The following is an 18,577-nucleotide window of genomic DNA, read 5'->3' as shown; positions in this document are numbered from 1 at the left end:
CGGTCAGGATACTGGCACTGTGGCCATGGGGGGCAAGGAGTGGCGGCCTCAGGTGCTTTGCCTGCCCGCGTCCCCACTGCACCTGCCAGCGTCACGTCCCTGCGTGTGCCCTGGTCCCCTGAGCCTGCCCGCGTCCCCACTGCACCTGCCAGCATCACGTCCATGCGTGTGCCCCGGTCCCCTGAGCCTGCCGTGTCCCCACTGCACCTGCCAGCGTCACGTCCCTGCGTGTGCCCCGGTCCCCTGCGCCTGCCCGCGTCCCCACTGCACCTGCCAGCGTCACGTCCCTGCATGTGCCCCGGTCCCCTGAGCCTGCCGCGTCCCCACTGCACCTGCCAGCGTCACGTCCCTGCGTGTGCCCCGGACCCCTGAGCCTGCCCGCGTCCCCACTGCACCTGCCAGCGTCACGTCCCTGCGTGTGCCCCGGTCCCCTGAGCCTGCCGTGTCCCCACCGCACCTGCCAGCGTCACGTCCCTGCGTGTGCCCCGGTCCCCTGCGCCTGCCGTGTCCCCACGGCACCTGCCAGCGTCACGTCCCTGCGTGTGCCCCGGTCCCCTGAGCCTGCCCGCATCCCCACTGCACCTGCCAGCGTCACGTCCCTGCGTGTGCCCCGGTCCCCTGCACCTGCCGTGTCCCCACTGCACCTGCCAGCGTCACGTCCCTGCGTGTGCCCCGGTCCCCTGAGCCTGCCGCGTCCCCACTGCACCTGCCAGCGTCACGTCCCTGCGTGTGCCCCGGTCCCCTGAGCCTGCCGCGTCCCCACTGCACCTGCCAGCGTCACGTCCCTGCGTGTGCCCCGGTCCCCTGAGCCTGCCCGCGTCCCCACTGCACCTGCCAGTGTCACGTCCCCTGTGCCTGCCCGTGTCCATGTCCCCCAGCTTGCTGGCAGGACTTGCACTAAGGATCCAGGGCTCACAGCCACCTGCTGGTGACTCAGTAGAAGCCACGCTCCAGTCCACACATCTCTGACACCCCTTATAGATGAGGAGAGAACCGGGGCAGCCTGCTCATCCAGGCCCACAGCAGGCCTGGCTCTAAACCCAAAGCCCACGCTCCTGTCTACCGTCCAGCCACTGGTGTCTTGTCCTGGGGCATGTGCTGAGCACAGAACAAGTATTTTTTGTCATCAGCTATGTGCATCAAGATCCCTGTCTAGAAACGTTGGGGGAAGAAGGCCACAGAGGGTGTGTAGCCCCCCCAGGTCCCTTCACGGCCCTGTACCTCAGAGACACTACCCTGCACCCACCTCGCAAGGGAGGGAGGGACACTGAGGCCCCGGGCCGCTCCCATGTGCCCCAGCCGGCCCTGCACTCACCTGCCCGTAGAAGGATGACCTGGTCGTCCAAGGGCAGCTCAGAGAAGTGCGGGATGCGCTTGGCCCACTCAACAAGGGTGAAGAGCTGCTTGTCGGCTGCCTGGCAAATGTTGGTGACAGGGTCGTTGGGCTGTAGTGGGAGGAGAGGGGCAGCCCGTCAGTCCCTGTGCCAAGGCACTCAAAGAGCACAGCCCCACGTAGGCCCCGCCCCGCAGGGGGCCAAACAGTGGCCCCAAAGACGCCCACGTCCTGATCCCTGAAACGCAGGAACATGTGACCCTGCATAGCACGAGGGACTCTGTAGATGTGATTAAGGCGTGGACCTGGAGAAGGGAGATCATTGTTCATCATCAGGCAGCCCAGTGTAATCACAAGGTCCCTCTAAGAGGGAGGCAGGAGGGTCAGAGTCCATGGAGGTGACCAAAGCAGAGGCTGAGAGGACAGAGAGGCTGCTGCTTTGGATGCAGAGGGGGCCAGGAGCCGGGGAGCACCACCACAGGGAGCCCAGCCCTGGGACACCATGGTTAGGGCTGGGGTTTCTGACCTCCAGAACAATGAGATAATGACATCTGTGTTGATTCAAGCCACTGGGCGTGTGGAAGCTCGTTGCAGAAGCCGTGGGAAACCCACCGCCAGACAGCGCTTAGAGTCCCCACATGGGAATGTGGGAGAAGCTCTGACGGTCATGGTGGCCCTTCTAAAGATAGGGCTGGCCCCTTACATTCTAGCAGACATGGGCTCTCAGGAAGGAACATAGTTTGGCCAGATGGCCAGTGCAGGCACAGAGATGAGTGAGTGGTGCCCACCCTCAAAGACCCAGGCGGACCTCAGCAGTGGGGCAGGGAGGCACTCCTTGCCCAGCTCACGGCCAGCAGAGCTAGAGTCACTTGGTCTAGGGCAGAGGGGAAGGGACAGTGGGACCCAGGAATCCCTCATTCCAGAAAGCACCAACTGGGTCATTCACAGGGGAGGAGGGACCTGCCTTCGGGCAGCTCCTGCTCATGGCAACGTGCAGAGGCCTGTGAGGGCTTCAGTGGGGAGGCCACGACAACCTGGCACCCACCTGCCAGGGCCTGCAGAGGCCAAAGGAGCCCCGGGTACTCAAGTTGCAAGAGCTGCTCAGAGGGGCAGGTTGCCTTGGCCACCAGGGGTTAACCCACCATCTATACAGGTCTTCACTCACTCATGCCTCAGCAAACCTTCCCAGAGCAGAGCCAGAGCCCCAGCTCTCACTGGGCACCAGGCTCTGTGCTCGGCCTCGGTCTCCCCTCCTGTCACGCAAAGGCTAGAAAGCACCCACCCCTCTCACCTGTCCACTGGCTGATGGGCAATTCCCAGAGGGGAGAAGCCAGGCCAGTGGACAGAAGGCCTGGGGCCATCATCCAGGATACAGGCCCATGGGGAAAACCAGCCCCAGCACCCGTCCCCACTGGGGACATAGGCACATCCTCATGAGTCCCCAAGGAATTGCTGTCTCTCTGGCCACTAGCCAGCCACACCCTTGAAACCCTGCACAGATCCCAGAGCAAGCCTAGGTGATGTACTGTGACTATGGTAGAACGGACAGCTCAAGCCCCTCTGGGCAGGCTGAGTTCCTGCAGGAGTGGACACGGGTCACCATGTACTGTCCACCTAGAGTAGGCACAGACAGTCCAGGAATAGACACGGGGGCTGGGGAGCCAGATGGCCAGGACTAGGGGGCACCTGCCCCACCAGGACTGAACCAGGAGAGGGCCCTTAGGTGGGGTTCCAGCTCTACCCAGCTTTACTTCTGCTGTGTGGCCTCGGGCAAGGGCTTCCCTTCTGAACCTCCTTCAGCACACACATGATCTTTCCCACCTCGTGTGGGAAGCAGCGTCCACAGAACCAGCCCAAATAGAGGCCCAAGGCCTACCCAGTACAGGAGACTCAATGCCAGGCAAGCTGCCCCTCTCTGGAACTCAGGCTGCCCACATGAGTGTCCACCGTGAGGCCAGGACAGGTGGGAGGGAAACACCCTTCTCTGGAAGAAGGGCTCTTTATGCCGAATAAGCCCCACTCTTTCCGTGGTTCTGACCACCTGAATTTTTATGCAGCAATGGAGAGAGCAGATGGCAGGGTTTCTTCCCGAGAATAACATCCTTACTTGCAAAAATAAAACACGGCGACCCTTTGCTGCCCTGCCAGTGTTTGCCGTGGAGTTTTGCTCCATCACGACACCTCACAGCCATCCTCCCCCCCTCCACTGGTGAGTGGGGTTGGGTGAGGCGCAGACCACACACCATAGTCATGGGTCAGAGCTGGCTGGGTCTGCCCCAGTCGCTACTGGGGAGTGGCCATCCCATGACCCAAGGAGCTTTCCCTGAGAAAAGTGGTTGCCTTTGGGAGCCAGGTGTCTTTCCTTCTGCTGGGCAGCCTAGCTCCCTGCCAGAGAGGAGGACTGTGCAGAGGTAAGGTCTGGGGCACTAGGTGTCCTATCACAGGGAGGGCAGGAAGCAGGGTGGCTGAGGGGCCTCAGGAGTAGACAGCAGGGGACGCTGCTCTCAGACTGTGCAGAGGTGCCAGGGGTCAGGGCGTGGGGGCTGTCAGGACAAGGCTGAAGTTGGGAAGTCTCAGACCCCACCCAGTCTCGAGGGTGGGAATGAATCTACCACATACCTCACCATGCAAACACAGCGAGCCAGCGGCCACAGAGGGACAGTAGATGCTCTACACCCACATCAAGGCGGCCCCTGACAGGGACACAGCGAACACTCAGGATGCAGGGCCTCCCCCCAGGAGGTGACGCCTCGGCTGAGTCCAAAGCCTGAGGAGGGGCCAAAGGGCCATGCTCTAGGCAATGAGATGGGCACAAACCCTACCGGGGCCAGAGGCAGTGGTCAGCAGGGTGAGCCCACTGGGGAGGCCAGCGTACCTGGGCCAGCAGGGGATAGAGGTGGGAGACCTCCAGGTCTGCCTAGGATGAGATCTTCCTGGTCCCAGCCCTGAACCCACAGGGAGACACAGATACAGTGTAGACACCACGCTCATCACAAATCTGGGGCAGGCGTGGGACCCCTGAGAGCCAGGGGCCCCCAACGCACAGCACTGGGGTCGGGGCCAAGTCTATGCTTTGACTTGGTCGGAAATCCCTGCCAACCAGGAGCACAGCTGCAGCCACTGCCCTAGTGAGGGCAGGGCACATGAGGTGACCCACCAGGCAAAAAGACACCTGTAGGCCCCAATGGGGGGCACCTCTCCTTCCAGGAAAGTCCCTCTGGTTGAGGACTGGTCCTAATTGCCCAGCTCCAGTCCTGCCCTGAAAGCCCACACGGCCCCCACCCCAACATCCACTGCTAGCACTCAAGGGTCCCATGGCCCCCAGGCAAGGGAGGCGCCTGGGCTGCACCTGGGGAGGGGACTGAGCCAGCCCCCCCATGCCCTGCCCAGCAAAACCACAAAGAAAAAGGAGCTACAGAGTAACAATGGCTACAGGTGAGGGTCCACAAGGAGAGAGGGTGGAGGCCAGGAAGTCTGAATCAAGACCTCTAAAGCCAACCAGAGCCAGCCTGAGAGGTCAGCCTAGGGTGGGGACTTCAGCACATCTGACCTTGACCTCTAGGCTGCAGAGGCAGAAGGGAACAGGTAGTCTGTGTGCTGTGACCACCGGCGGGGGGAAGGCGGTGGGGAGGCGTGCCGGGGCGGGGGTGAGGTGCGGGGCCCACGGCACAGAGCTGCTTCCTGCTTTAGCAGGAACCAGGCCAGTTGCTGGTCATGAGCCTCCGCATGCCAACTCACAGGGCTGGTCAGCTCAAGGAAAGCCCTGCCCAGGGCCACACAGTTGCAGCACAGCTGGCCTGGGAACACAGCTGTCCACAGGGCCTAACGCTTGAGCCTGCCCCCTCCACACACCTTCTCCAGAGGGGAATCGGCCAGCTCAGAGCAGGGACCCTCTGCACCCAGAGAAGCTGAACACCATAGCACACACGGGGGCCAAGACCCCAGCAGAGACGGTCAAGGCATGTAGGACACGGCTGCAGGGCTAGAACCCAGCTGTGGTTCCCGACCCTACTGAGGACCTGGACATGAGCTGTGCAGAGGAGGCCAGGCCGCGTGGTCCAGAGGCTGCAAGCCCGGCCAGCCGGGGAGACTCTAGCTCGCTGGCTGCTCGGTGGGGGTGGGGGTGGGGGACGAGGCGGGGCCAACTCACCGAGCTGGGGTGCAGCCCCGGGCTTGCCTCCACGCAGGCCCCGGTCTTGGGCTCGACGGCCAGCTCGGCCTCGAGGATCTTCTCCACTGGCATGTCCTCGCTGGCACTGCTCGTGGACTCCACCTCGTTCTCACTCCGCTCCTTGCCACGCTGCCGCTCCTCCTGCACGGCTGCCACACGGGGGCCCGGTCAGCCCCTGCCACCTGGCCAGCGTCCCAGGGAAGGGCTGGCACCCAGGACGCCACCCAGGACACCTGTGTCCCCATCAGGGCTACATGAGGGAGACCCTGGACCCCACCTCTGACCCACGCCTGGCCTCTCTGTGGCCGTGTGCTCTGAGAAGGCGCCAAGGTGACAGAGCCAGCTCTCACAGCACCGATGGTTACCAGGGATCATGACGTGAGAAGGATTCAGTGGGCTAGGAACTCAGGAAGAGCCAGGAAGCTTCCTGGAAGCAGTGATGAGACCAGAGGAAGAGGTAGTAAGAAAATAAAGGTTCAGGCAGAAGGCGCGGCACGTTGGACGCCCAGCGCCAGAGCAGAGCAGGCGCCTGGGGAGGATGAAGGGCCAGTGCAGGGGGCACACTTAGGGGTCTTTAGAGGTTCAGAGTCATACCTGGGCAAGCATGAAATGCCCCTGGACCCCCACATCCCCTGTGACACTGGGCTCCGTCAAAGAGAGAGGATGAGAACCCCACCCCAGCCACGCTTGGACCAAGTGGGAATTGCTTCCCCAACTCCCTGGAGCCCTGAGGCCTGGGGACTGACCATCCTGCTCCACTGGGGGCACCTCACGCAGTAGCACCACGAGAGCCCTGTCAACCTGCCCTGGGATGCAGCCTACGCCTGGGGTAGGGGCACGGAGACCTGCACCCTGGGCCACGCTTGCTCCCCAGGCTGGGGCTCCAGTTGGGTGACCCCAGAGCTGCCTGGCCCTGGCCAGCTCTGGAGATGGTGGCTTATCGAAAGGGACTATGGAATGAGGCCGCACTCCCTCCCCGGAAGCAGCCTCCAGGACAGCCAGACACCACTGCCTCCCTCTCCCAACCCTAGCCCACCTGCATTTATTCCCTGACCGTCCGCTGGTGATGGTGGCACCCATCCAGGGGCAGATCTGGAGGTGATCTGGGCACCTCCAGATCTGCCCACTCCCTCTGCCAGCCTATCTGGGTGCCCATCACTGGCCAAGGTCAGGGGACAGGCCAAGATCTAGATGGTCCTTGAACAAGAAGTGGCTACTTGCTCATGGGCAGTTCCCCAAGACATGTCTCCTTTCCAGGTAGTCCTGCCCTTGAGCAACAGCCCTGAGCTGGAGCTCTGGTTCCCACCCCATCACCTCCTTCTGCTGCCCCATAGGGTAAGCACTTCCATGACCCTCACTTGACAGATGAGGAAAGTGAGACTCAGGCGGACAAAGTGACTTGTCCAAGCAAGTAAACGGCAGAGTCAGGAATGTGATGGAACTGGGGGTCTCCAGCAATTCCTATACCATCCCCCCACTTCTCTGCTCACTCCCTACAACCTCTTCTCCACAGCTCATCAGTCCTGGGACACCAACACAGGTCGATTTCCTCCTCATCCTGGTCTGAGGCCCAAGAGTGCTGCCCACATGGTGCTCATCCCAGCCCCTCCAGGAGACACAGCAATCTCAGGGCTGCCCAGGTGCCAATGACCAAGAGACCAATGCCTCCATGGTCCTGGCTCCAAGGCCTGGACTGGGGCTGCCTCCCAAACCCTCCCTCTCGGCCTCTGGCTCCCAGATGGGCGTGGCAGATGCAAAGAAGGACGGGGTGGAAGGGGCATCTATGCCTCTGGTACCCTCCCTGCCCTGCCATGAGATCAGCAGCCACCTCCCCTAAAGCCAACGCTCCTGCTGAGCACCCCCTTCCCTCACTCCACCCTGCTGCCCTCAAGTCTCTAGCCTGGTTTCCTCAACACCACCCACAGTTCTGCATGGCCCTGCACAGGTGCCCCTCAAGCACCTTGGGCCGACGGCATCCTGCCAGGTCCCACTGGCTATAGCGAGACTCAGGAACTAAAGCCCCATCCATGCCTCTAGGACACAGCTGCTGGGCCAAGGAGCCAGGTGTTTCCATAGGCCTGATCTTCTGGAAAGTTGGACAGGGGCTGGGCAGGGAGCCAGGGGTTGGTGGGAAGATGGTGAGGGGCAGCAAGGGCAGCAGAAGGGTCCTGGCTCCAGCCCCCACCGCTGGGTACCCACAAACCCTCCACAGGGCGGTGCTCATCTGTACACAGTCGTGGGCCAGGACAGCTGACCCCACTGACGCTGAGCAGCCCCATCACACAGGAGGCATCTACACGGATTCATCTCAGCCAGCACCTGGGCTGAACAAGACCAGATCCCCCGCTGGCCTCATGTCCTAGAGACCCTGGGGATAAGGATCTCTAGGCAGGATTATATAGCCCCAGTGCCAGGACACAGCTGAAAGGTATAACCCAGCTCAACTGCTTCATCTCACCAGGTGGGAAACTGAGGCTCAGAAAGCCAAAGGGGCGTGGCTGGGCTCTCAGGACAGATGAACAGTTTAAAGCTACAGGCTCAGTAACCACACAGCCCCATGTCCCAAAGCCTGTTCCATCCCTACCCGCTATGCAGCCCTGGGGAAGCCCCTTATCCTCTCTGTGTCCCATCTTCATCTGTCAAACAAGAATGACAGCACTTGCCCACAGGACAGACACACAAGGAAACACTTGCAGATGGGCAACCACGAGATGCTCAGACTGTCACGGGAGCCTCTAGCCACGCTCCCCTGCTCCTCATCCCCTGACCTAGTGCCAGGGATTTTCTCCCTCTCAAAAACAGTCCCAGGGCACAGGGAGTCCCGGACGAGAGTGGCCCGAGGGAGGGCTCCTGCCAGTTATTGGGGTGCCTGCAGCTGGGCCGTGGGAGCTCCTTAGCACCTGCCTCCTGCACCAGGGCGCCGAGAATTAATTAGCGAATGTTTTGTGAAGCACTTTGAAGCTGTGAAGGGCCCCAGCAGCTCTGAGCAACATCATTATAAACATTATCGTTTTATTTATAGACGGCGCAGGGGAGGAGGGAGCCGGGATCCACATTCTGCAGCCCCATCACCTCTCAGACGGAGTCATGTTTGACTTATGTTCCACTGGCGCCGGAAGCCTCGGGCGGGAGGCGTCTGTAAATACAGGGCCTCATTATCCTCCAGCCCCCAGTGTGGTCTGCAGGGCGGAGGCCGAGGAGGTACCCAGAAGGACGCACCGGAGGGTAGGCGGCAGGCAAGGCAAGGCAAGGGAGGCACAGGGTGCCGGCCCCTGCCCCAGAACAACGGGGCCCATGTCAGGGGGATACCCTGGCACAGGACTCAGGCTGCAGCCTGAAGGGGAGTCTCCTGCTGCAGCCCGCCGGCTCCTGACACGGAAGGGACTGAATTTCGACAAAATGCTCCAGCCCAATGAACCCTTTCTAAGGCTGGGGTGAGGGAGCCCAAGCAAGGGAGCCACACAGCCAGTGAGAGTCTCTCCAATCAGAGACGGCAGCTTCCTTTCCTCAAGGGATTCAACCTATGGCAAGGCGCCGTAACATGGGAACCATGCACACACGCACACACGGGTACACGCACATGGGCACACACACCCAGGTACATGCACACGGGTACACACACGCCCATGCAGGCATGCACACACGGGTACACGCACACGGGCACACACGCCCAGGTACATGCACATGGGCACACACGCCTGCGCAGGCATGCACACACGGGCATGCTGTGGACACCACTCTTCCTGCCTGCCCCAGACACACACAGCGCTATCCTCTGCCACATTCCTCTAACAAGCCCATGAAGAGTGTGGCCCAGGCCCTTCAGCAGGGAGGGGGGACCCGAGGGCTCGGAAAGGCAAGGTGAGTCACTTGCCCAGGGTCACAGGCCTGAAAACAGCAGGCAGGTTCTGGCACTTGAAGCCAGAAGGCTCTTTCCTTCCAGCAGAGACTTGTGGGGTCACCCAAGTCTGTGAACATTATGCACATGCGCACACATACACACGCATACATGCACACACATGTGCACGCCACACACTGCTCTTTCTGCACGCCAGGCCTTCAGAACCAGGGGATGGGGCACAGGCAGCAAAGGCAGTCAGGAAGGAAATGGGGCACAGCCTTCCTGGGGGAGGAGGAAGGAGGCAGAGGTTGGGGGCAGTGGGTGGCCTCGCTAGTCTGGGCCAATGCCCCCAGGCGGCAGCAAGATCTCTCCCAGAACACCGGGAACCCCCAAGGGTGAAGTTTGTCTCCCCCATCAGATGTGGTGTGCCTACAGGCCCCTGGGCCCTGCCACCGCCCACATCAGCAAACAGGCCCAGGCTCGGCCTGGCAGAGAGCCAGGGCCCCACTGTGGCATTTCCCACCAGCCTCTGCCCACCCCCCACCTTGGGAATGCTGCAGAGCGAGTCCCTCCCTGGTGGCTGCTTGTGTATGCAGGCCCCTGCTGTTGCCCAATAGGAGATGCTATCAGCCTGCAGGCATCCCTCATCAGTCGGTGTGTAGGGGGACCCATCTGCCCTGAAGCCAACGCAGGCCCCTGCCAGGGGCAGAGCCACCCCACAGGGGAAGCCTGGGCCATCCCAGTGGTCAGCCAGCCCTACAGACACCGCAGCTGGAGCCTCTGTTTCCAGGATGTGATCACAAGTCCAGCCCAGTCGGGAGGGCTGCCTGCCAGGGGCCTAACACTTAGAACAGCCCCATCCTGCATGCTCTGGGCCAAGAACACCCTGGGTTGGCAACCTGGCCCCATGGCATGGCCAGCAGCCCTGCCCACCACTACCAGAGAGCCCTCCTCAGGCTGATATGCCCTGGGACAGGAGAGAGGAAGAGCTCTGTGCTTCAGGACCAGTCTGGGCCTGGGGCCACTGCCAAGCACTCAGGTGCAGGAGGGGCAGGGACGTGCCTGCCAAGCCCTCTGGCCATTCATCCTGTGGGTGGGAGTCCTTATAGGGCAGGCACCCAGGCTGCAGGAGGCCCTTATCATTCTTCCTTGCTGCACAGTCCACACACCCAGGGGAGTAGGAAGTCCACGGAAAAACAGGACATGGGGCCTCATCCTCTTGGCCACCCACACAGAGTCACCCTCCTCAGTTGGTGAGGCCAAGCTTTGTGGCTGCTGTGTCTGGGGCATGAGGGCAGGCACTGAGGGAGGCTTTCACTGCACGTTCAGGACCCATAAATTCAGCTACAGACAAAGGGGAAGTGGGTACCTTAAAGGGATCAGGTAGTTATCTCCTGTCCCATAAATCAGGTCCCAAGGGCCACATGCTGCCAAGTGGATGGGCCCACGGCACCAGTTCATCTCTCAGCGAAGCAGAGGTGAGGGTAAAGCAAGGGCCGGGCTGGACAAACTGTGGTGTGGCTCAGGCCCAGCCTTGCACTGGCCCGGAGACCACCCCAAGGCCTCTCTTCTCTGTACCCCATTTCTCTTGCAAGGTGTGGAGTGAGCGAGTGTGTGTGGAGAATAGGCAGGGGCTGCCCAGCGCAGCCTAATACAGAGTGAGTGCCTAGAGACCCAGGCACTGGTGAGCACGGGAGTAGGGGGCCAGGGGGTCTAGACCAGGTGATTCCAGGGCCCCCCTGAGGCTGCAGCTCCACTGGATGGTCAGAGGTGTCATCCCCCAGGTCTTGGGGGCCCCACCTCCCCCACTAGCCTAGCCTTGGGCCTCCACCCCACAATAGGCCCAGGTACACCCCATATTCTGCCCACCATGCACTTATCCTAACCCAAGTGTCCATTGTTGAGGGACAAGCTGCCCTCACCATCCCCAGGAGGCCCCCCCCAACTCCCCAACCACATGGGGTGCCCAGAGGAATGGATCTAGGTCCCCCTGGCTGGTAACATGCTCCTGTGCTCTCTCATTGGCAAAAGAAACAAGGCCTAGGCAGGGGCCAGAGGCCAAGGTTCCAGCCCCGCACATGACCTCGAACAAGGCTCAACCCTGTGGCCTCAGTCTCCAGACCCGCACAGCAATGTGGGCCTAAGGAGTGCCACACACCCAGGAAAGGCAGCTCAGCTCTGCAGGACACAGAGCCTGGCAGGGACACAGGGTCCCCTGAGCTTTTACTTTCTCTGAGAAGGTACCTAAAATAAAGGAAGAAAAAAACTGCAGCGCCAGACCATACTTAGGACGCTTCCTGATGGTGGGACAGTGGCTCAGGTCCAGCTTAGGGACCCTATAGGGATTGGTGGGAAGGAGGTCGGACAGGCAGCCCCAGCAGAAGAAAGAGGGAGGGTCCTGTGGTGCTCAGGGCACAAAGCAGCAGACCCTTCCCCAGACGGCACCTCTCAGCCCCGCAGGCTCAGGGTACAGACACGTTAGGATGAACCCCACACACCCCACTCAGACAGGCACACAGTGACCCGGGGTCCTGGCAGAAATGAGCCAGTGTCAAGCTGGAGAACAAGAAGGTATTAGAGAGACTGACACGGGGGTCAGAAGGTCACACTGCACCACAGGTCAAGGGCTCAGATCCAGGTCTAGCTGGACAACCTGATGGTTTCCATGACCTCACAGAGAGGCATTCCCTGCTAACTGTCTCCCCACCACAAAACATCGTGCCAATGAAACAGGCTCCAGACACCAAGGCCCGAGTCTCAAGTCCTGCTGCCCAAAGGTGCAGACATCACCAGGTGCCTGTCAAGGGTGGGACCCAACAGGCTTTGGGGACATCTTGCTGGTTGCTGGAGGCCCCCTTAACCTAAACAGCCATCCCCTAAGGGTCTCCTTGGCTGTCCCCTGCTGCACAGCTGGCCTGTGTATACCCACTCCCCTGGGGCTACCACCTCGTCTGCTTCCTCCTTTCCCGCCTCAGTCCCTGCAGCGCTTCTGTCCGGAACATTCACACTTCCTGTCATCTGTCTCCCAGAGCCAGACAGCCTCACAGGGCCTCTGCCTAATCAGTGCCTATCCCCACAGCCTGGAGGCCAGAGTGGGCAGGACCTGTCTCTTCTGTAAGCCCAGGGCCTGGCATACAGCAGGAGCTCAATGAAGACACAATGCAGGGTGGGGGGTGCTGGAGCGGGCCTGGGCCTTAGGCGGTCCTACAGGAGCCCCCCTGCCTCACAAGAGAAAAGCCAGGTACCTTCCACCCAGGCTCCCAGTGCTAAGCGTGTTCCAGCCTGGAGAGCCTGGGCCTGGGGGCCGGGCAGGCGAGCCAGCCCCTTCCACAGGGAGGCAGTGCCCACGGTGTGGGCAGCCCAGTGGCTGCTGCTGGGGTGCAGCAAGGGGGGACACATGGACGCCTTGGGGGTCGGCCACCCTGCCCCGCGTCCGGCCCAGCGGGCGCCCGCAGCCTACCTTCCCGCTTCATGCCCATGGCCAGGCACTTCTGGTAGCGGCAGTACTGGCAGCGGTTTCGCTGCCGCTTGTCGATGAGGCAGTCCTTATTGTCACGGCAGGTGTACGTGAGGTCCTTGCGCACCGTCCTCTTGAAGAAGCCCTTGCAGCCTTCGCAGCTGTACACCCCGTAGTGCTTGCCTGCGGGCCGGCGGCAGAGCTGGTGAGCAGCCGCTCCTCCATGTCCTGCTGAGCCAGGCTTCGGGTGGCCCTGAGGAGGGCCCTCGCAGCTTCCAGCCCCTGCCTGCCCCTCTGCTCCTCCGAGAGGTGGGTCAGCCTCTGGGGCTAGCAGCCAGACAGCTGAGGCACGGCAGGGCCGCCATCCTCAGGAGAGTAGGGCAGCGCTGAACTCCAGCAGGTCACCGGCCCTCTGGGGCTAAGCTAGTGCCCTGCAAGAGGCTGGGCATCACTCTTCCCTCTCGGGTTGCTGGGAGTTAGTGGCATACGGTGTACGCCCTCAGCCTTGGCACAGCCCCGGGTGCCCCTTTATTGCTGTCACCACCAACAGCCGCTGCCCTGCCCTCCTGGTCTTTCACCACAGGCTGTCTCAGAGACACGAACACCAAAGAGTACGGTGTGGGATGGGGGCACCGCAGAGTGGATGGAGGGGCTCGCCCAGGCCCCCACCTCCCCACACCCTGCCCGTGAGCCGTGGTGGCCCTACCTGAGGAGCGGTCCCCGCAGATGGCACAGATGTGCTTGGTGAAGGACGCCATGTTTCCTGAGGGGTGGGCGGGGACCTTGAGAACGCCATTGAGGCCCACCGGGGGCTTGACGTCCTCACTGCTGCTGGCAGGGTTCATGGGCGAGCTGAGCTGAGGAGGGTCAGCAGGTTCAGGGGGCAGCAGGATGTGCTGCCCCCACAGACACTCTGTCCATTACAGAGACACCAAGGCTGCAGAGGGCCGCACCCCTGCCATACAGCTGAGGCAGGGCAGGGCCGCCATCCTCAGGGGAGTAGGGCCTAGCTCTGCTGAGCCGGCTGCATGGGTCCCTGTCCCACAGCTGAACCCATGGCCCCTCAAAAGACTGCCTGGCACCCCACCCTGCCAGGAGGGCACACAGCCCACCCATCACCCACCTAAGAAAGAGCTGCTGACCCTTATCTGTGCCTGACCCAGGTGGAGGCTCCCTGGACGCTAAGTTAGGCAGAAACTCAGGGGACCATCCCACAGATGGGGACACTGACACTTGAGACCCAAGCCCAGCGAGGAGGGGGCAGAGATGGGGCCCCCAGAGCCACACATGCCCCCTATGAGGCTCTAAGTCAGGGTCTGGGTCTCTGGTCATGTGACACCGGAGAGGGGAGGGACGGCCCCAGGTGTGGACATCGGGTGGCAGGAACACCACCAGCCTCTCCTCGGGGCCCTCCACCCTGCCTGCAGCAGCGGGCGTGGGAAACTCACCCGGTCACCCTGGCAACAGCTGCAGCGTGCGATGACACAGCAGTTTCGGTTCCCCCTGCCTCCACCCACTCTGCAGTCAGTGCAGGGGGCCAGAAGCACTTCCCCTGCACCCTGCCAGCCTGCCCGTCCACCCAGCTCCACTTCTGCAAACCCGTGCCCCCCCGTGCACAGGAATCCTCTCCTTCCTTCCCCTGGCCCCCAAATCCCATCCCCCTTTCTCACGGGACAGGAAGCGCTTAGTACTCAGCAAGCAAAGCAGAAACCACCCCAAAGACGCCTTTCACAGAGGCCTCTGTGCCTGGAGTGATTTTTCCAGCTTGAAACAATTCTAGGTTCTGGGACCCTGCTTGGTCTGTTCAGGTAGGCCGTGGGCCTCCAGTGGGCTACAGCCAGACCAGGGCCAGCCCCGACAGCTCAGTGCACAGGGAAGAGGTGCCACTGCAGAGCAGGGCAGATAATGCCCCCATTCATGTCAGAAGAAGGGGCAAGAGAAGTACCAGACCTTTGCACACACGCTTGCTTCTGACCACACAGGGCTAAGTGGCAGGCTGCGGACTAAGCTCGGGCCTCCCAGAGTCAGCAGGTGATTCCCAAGTCCATGATCCCCACAAGCTGCACAAGGGTAAACTGAGGCCCCAAGAGGAATGGGCTTGCCCAGAACCACTGAGCAGGGGAGAAGCACGTGCCCCTTGTCCCATCCACTGCTGTGCACTGCTCACACAGGCCCAGCCTACCCTGGCCTGGCGAGAACAGTGGGAGGTACCAGGGGTAAGGCCCTGCCCAGCCCTCCAGGACCCAAGAAGGGTCTGTTGCTATCTAACCCAGGGACTCTGTAAGAGACAGAGGTTGATGGCCTCAGCTCTGAATTCTGGCTCTTCTGCTTGAGTGACACTGGAGAAATTACCCAGTCACCAACCTGAGTTCCCCCGTCTGCAAAACTAGAAAGTTAGTGCCCATGCTGAGGGCTGATGTGAGGATTCCAGGGCACGCCTCAGTGCACAGTCCACAGGCGGCAGGCTCTCTGTGACCCACTGCCAAGAAACAGCCGGTACAAGGAGCCCTTGGGCCTTGGGGAGATGGCCTGAGGCCTGGGAGGACGGAAGGGGCATGACAGGCAGGGGGCTGCCCACACCAACGTCCAGAGGTGGAGAAACAAGGACTTTTCTGAAAAAGAAGCTGGGGGAGCTGGGGCTGGGTCAGGTCAGAGCTGGGGTGACAGCAGCAGCAGCGCCTGAGGACAGGAACTGCTGGCACACACAGGGAGGCACTGAGGACGTCTAAGCCGGACGACTTGGAGCAGGAGCTAGACCCAAGAGGCCCCTCCGGGCCACTAACCTTCTCCACACCATGGGCGCTGAGGCCACAGCTGTCCTGGCAGCACCGCGGACAGGGACTCGCTCATTTCCTCCTTCTGTGGTTGCCCCAAGACACAGGGGTGGACAGGGGGCACTGCTATCTCCCAGCCTTCTCGTGCAGGCCATTGGGCCTGGCGCCTATGCTCGGTGAACTCAAGTGGGGCCAGAGAAGCCCTCATCAGAGAAGGAGGCCCCAGGCAGGAGGGAACAGAGAAGGCAGTAACACATCCCCGAAGTTGGCACCATGACCAAGCCAGCTCCCGGGATAAACACCGAGGACATCGCTGCCCTCCCTGGACCTCAGCAGACCAGAGGCTCTGGGAAGTCCAGGGGGTCTGGGGAGACTGAAGCCTGGACCAGGGTGTCTGGCCCCACTGCCGGCCCCGGCTATTCACTCTGCCTCCCTGGGCACCACCAGCATATGGCCAGGTGCGGCTGCGAAGCAAGGCTGAGCCTCGGCAGAGAGACCAGCATCAGGGATGTTGGTTCTTCCTCCCCCTCCAGGCCCAGGCTGTTCAAAGGCCCCAGAATCAAGCTCTGGGCAGCCCTTAGGAGCCTCCTTATGTAGCAGCACAGCAGGCTCCCCAGTGGGCTCCACAGCCCCTCCTACTGGGCACGCCTCCTGCCCATCTCCAGGGGACCCAGCTTCTCCCAGGGTGCAAATAGCTTTTTGCTAGAGCCCCAAGACTCTATGATGGCCAGGGTGGGTGCACCCCATTTCCCCTTTCATATCCTTGACACCTATTTCAGTTCCCACCTCCTTGATGCCCCACCCTGGTCTCCTGCCCATCTACCCCATTCCTTCCCCCACAGACCCGCTATACCCTTCCTTCCCAAGCCCCAACCCAGAAGGCCCACAACCCACAGTCAGACTGATTTCCGAACCCACTGTGGGCCTCATCTGTCCATCCAGGCAGGAACAAACCAGCCCCTCTCCATGTTCCTGCCCAGTTTGGCCCCCAGGCCAGGAGGCACCCCGCACCAGTGCCACCCAGCTTCCCACCCTCTGTCCCACCTGCACACTTGCTCACGTAGACATCACAGCCTGCAAAGCCCCCCAGGCCCTCAGTCAGGGGGCTTTCCTGGAATGCGGAGGCCTCACTTCTGTGCCCAGCACCACCATCAGCCCTCGGGAAGTGTTCCTTGCACAGGAGATAGCACTGTCCCCTAAGCTGATACCTACTATACACCCACAGAGAGCCAGATACAGCCAGGAAACCTCTGGGACACAGAGGTTGTGGGGACCTCACCTGATCCTTGCCCTGTGGAGCCCCCACAACCAGTGAGGAGGCTTTGGGTAGGTGAGGGGCCGGCAGCTGTGGACTGGCTACGTGCCCCTGCTGGGAGAGACCCCATGATACGGCCCTTCCTGGTCCTGGCCTGCAGCAGACAGACTGCCAGGCCATCCCTCACAGCAGCAGAAGTCAGAGGACCGAGCAGGCTCCAGGAACCCTGACTTTGCGGTTGTGGTTTGGGGCTGTGGGTGGGGCAACCCCCCGCCCCCAAAGTCTGCTTGTATTCCCATGGATATGAGGAACCCACATCTCCAAGACAAACTGCTGAAGCTCAGGAGCTGGACTCACTCCCAGGGACAGAGTTATGGGTTCTGGGAAACTTAAGGCCATGTTTGGGCCCAGACTCCAGCACAACTGGGTGGGACTGACAGACCCACAAACAAATGTGGTGCATGTCTGGAGCACATTAGGTCTGCTCCCCAACCACACCTGCCCCTCAGCCCCTTGCCACCCTCAAGGGGCCAGGGCCACCCACTTACAATCCATCTGGCTTCAATTGGGGAGCACCTGCTAAATTCCAGAAACCTCCCCATGAATAGAAGTGATAAAGGGACAGGGTGGAAATGGCCCTAAGCCCTCCCACTACCATGCTGCCCCAGCCCTCCCCCAAGAAAGGCTGAACAGTACTGAGGACACCAGGCACCTCAAGGTTTCCAGGAGCACCCCTTTCCCAGGTGGCACAGACCCCTACACAGCCCTCAGCTCTGCCCCTCAGCAGAGACTTGGACCCAGGCTCCTGCCATACACCGACCCCTGGGTGTCCAGAGCAGGCACCCAGGCTGGAGGCCAGCAAACAGCCTCAGTGTACTGACAGCCAGGAGGTGCCAGTCAGTGGGCCAAGGGTCAGGTGGGGTCCGGGGCATCATGTGCCCTTTCCCTGTCTAGCATCCTGCTGAAACAAGAATAGGAGCAAGGCAGCTATGCTAAAAATAACACTGCCAGGCCAGGGAGGTGGCCTTGGCCTCCCTCACACCAGCTCTGCAACCTTCCACCTGATTCTGGAAGGCCAGGTAATGTGAGAAGGGCGGGGAATAGCTCTTCTGCACAAGTCCCCAGGGAAGAGGGGCTGTGACTAGTTGGCCTAGAAAGAGTAAGGTTCCCTGGGGGGTTCCCTGGGTCTCTCCCAGCAGGGGCACGTAGCAAAGCCCCACAGGCCCTCAGGATGGCCAAGGCCAGCTCTCAACAGGCTGAACAGGTGGGTGGGCGGTGGGCTGGCTCTGACCCCAGCCACACCCCAGTCCTGCAGCAGGAGCAGCAGCTCACAGGCAGCAGGGCCTTGGGAGTCCTCGGACACAGTGCTGTGAGCTCTGTGACTCTGGCAAGGCAGCTCACTGCGCGTCCCTCCCTGCTGGGCTTCCCTAAGAGGGCACTAAAGTTTGCCTACTGGGGAACAAATGGTCAAACCTAAACAGAGAAGCTCCAAGTAGAGAGGGGTGCCTTTGCCTATTTTAGGGGAAAAAATGGAGCCCCTGACAGAGGGAGGGTCTGGGGGAGTCAGGGGAGGCTCCCACCAACCAGACAGAAATCCACCCCCTGTGGCCCTCCCAGGCAGGAACACAGAGGCACTCAGGGCACGCTCCATAAGGGAGAAGTGGAGGTAGGCCAGGCCCCAAGGTCCCCCCAGCGAGACATGGACTATGCCAGACCCTCTCAGGCTCTACCCACTTCCTGACCCAG

The 18,577-nt window shown here is 61.4% G+C and overlaps 1 protein-coding gene across 2 annotated transcripts in view; it reads right to left on the bottom strand.

Annotated features, from left to right (window-relative positions):
* The window catches only part of RXRA (retinoid X receptor alpha), a 99,828-nt gene that overhangs the window by 12,949 nt on the left and 68,302 nt on the right, over nucleotides 1-18,577 (bottom strand). For both annotated transcript variants that reach the window (XM_053558692.1, XM_053558698.1), the window contains exons 3-6: nucleotides 13,509-13,659; nucleotides 12,806-12,985; nucleotides 5,484-5,653; nucleotides 1,316-1,445 (exon numbers count right to left, since the gene is read on the bottom strand). In XM_053558692.1, coding sequence (XP_053414667.1) covers nucleotides 1,316-1,445; nucleotides 5,484-5,653; nucleotides 12,806-12,985; nucleotides 13,509-13,659 — 631 coding nt within the window. The remainder of the gene's footprint in view (nucleotides 1-1,315; nucleotides 1,446-5,483; nucleotides 5,654-12,805; nucleotides 12,986-13,508; nucleotides 13,660-18,577) is intronic.

Source organism: Nycticebus coucang, chromosome 2, assembly GCF_027406575.1.
Source record: "Nycticebus coucang isolate mNycCou1 chromosome 2, mNycCou1.pri, whole genome shotgun sequence".
NCBI lineage: Eukaryota > Metazoa > Chordata > Mammalia > Primates > Lorisidae > Nycticebus > Nycticebus coucang.
The sequence above is the reverse complement of the archived record's forward strand: the minus strand, read 5'-3'. Positions and strand labels throughout refer to the sequence as shown.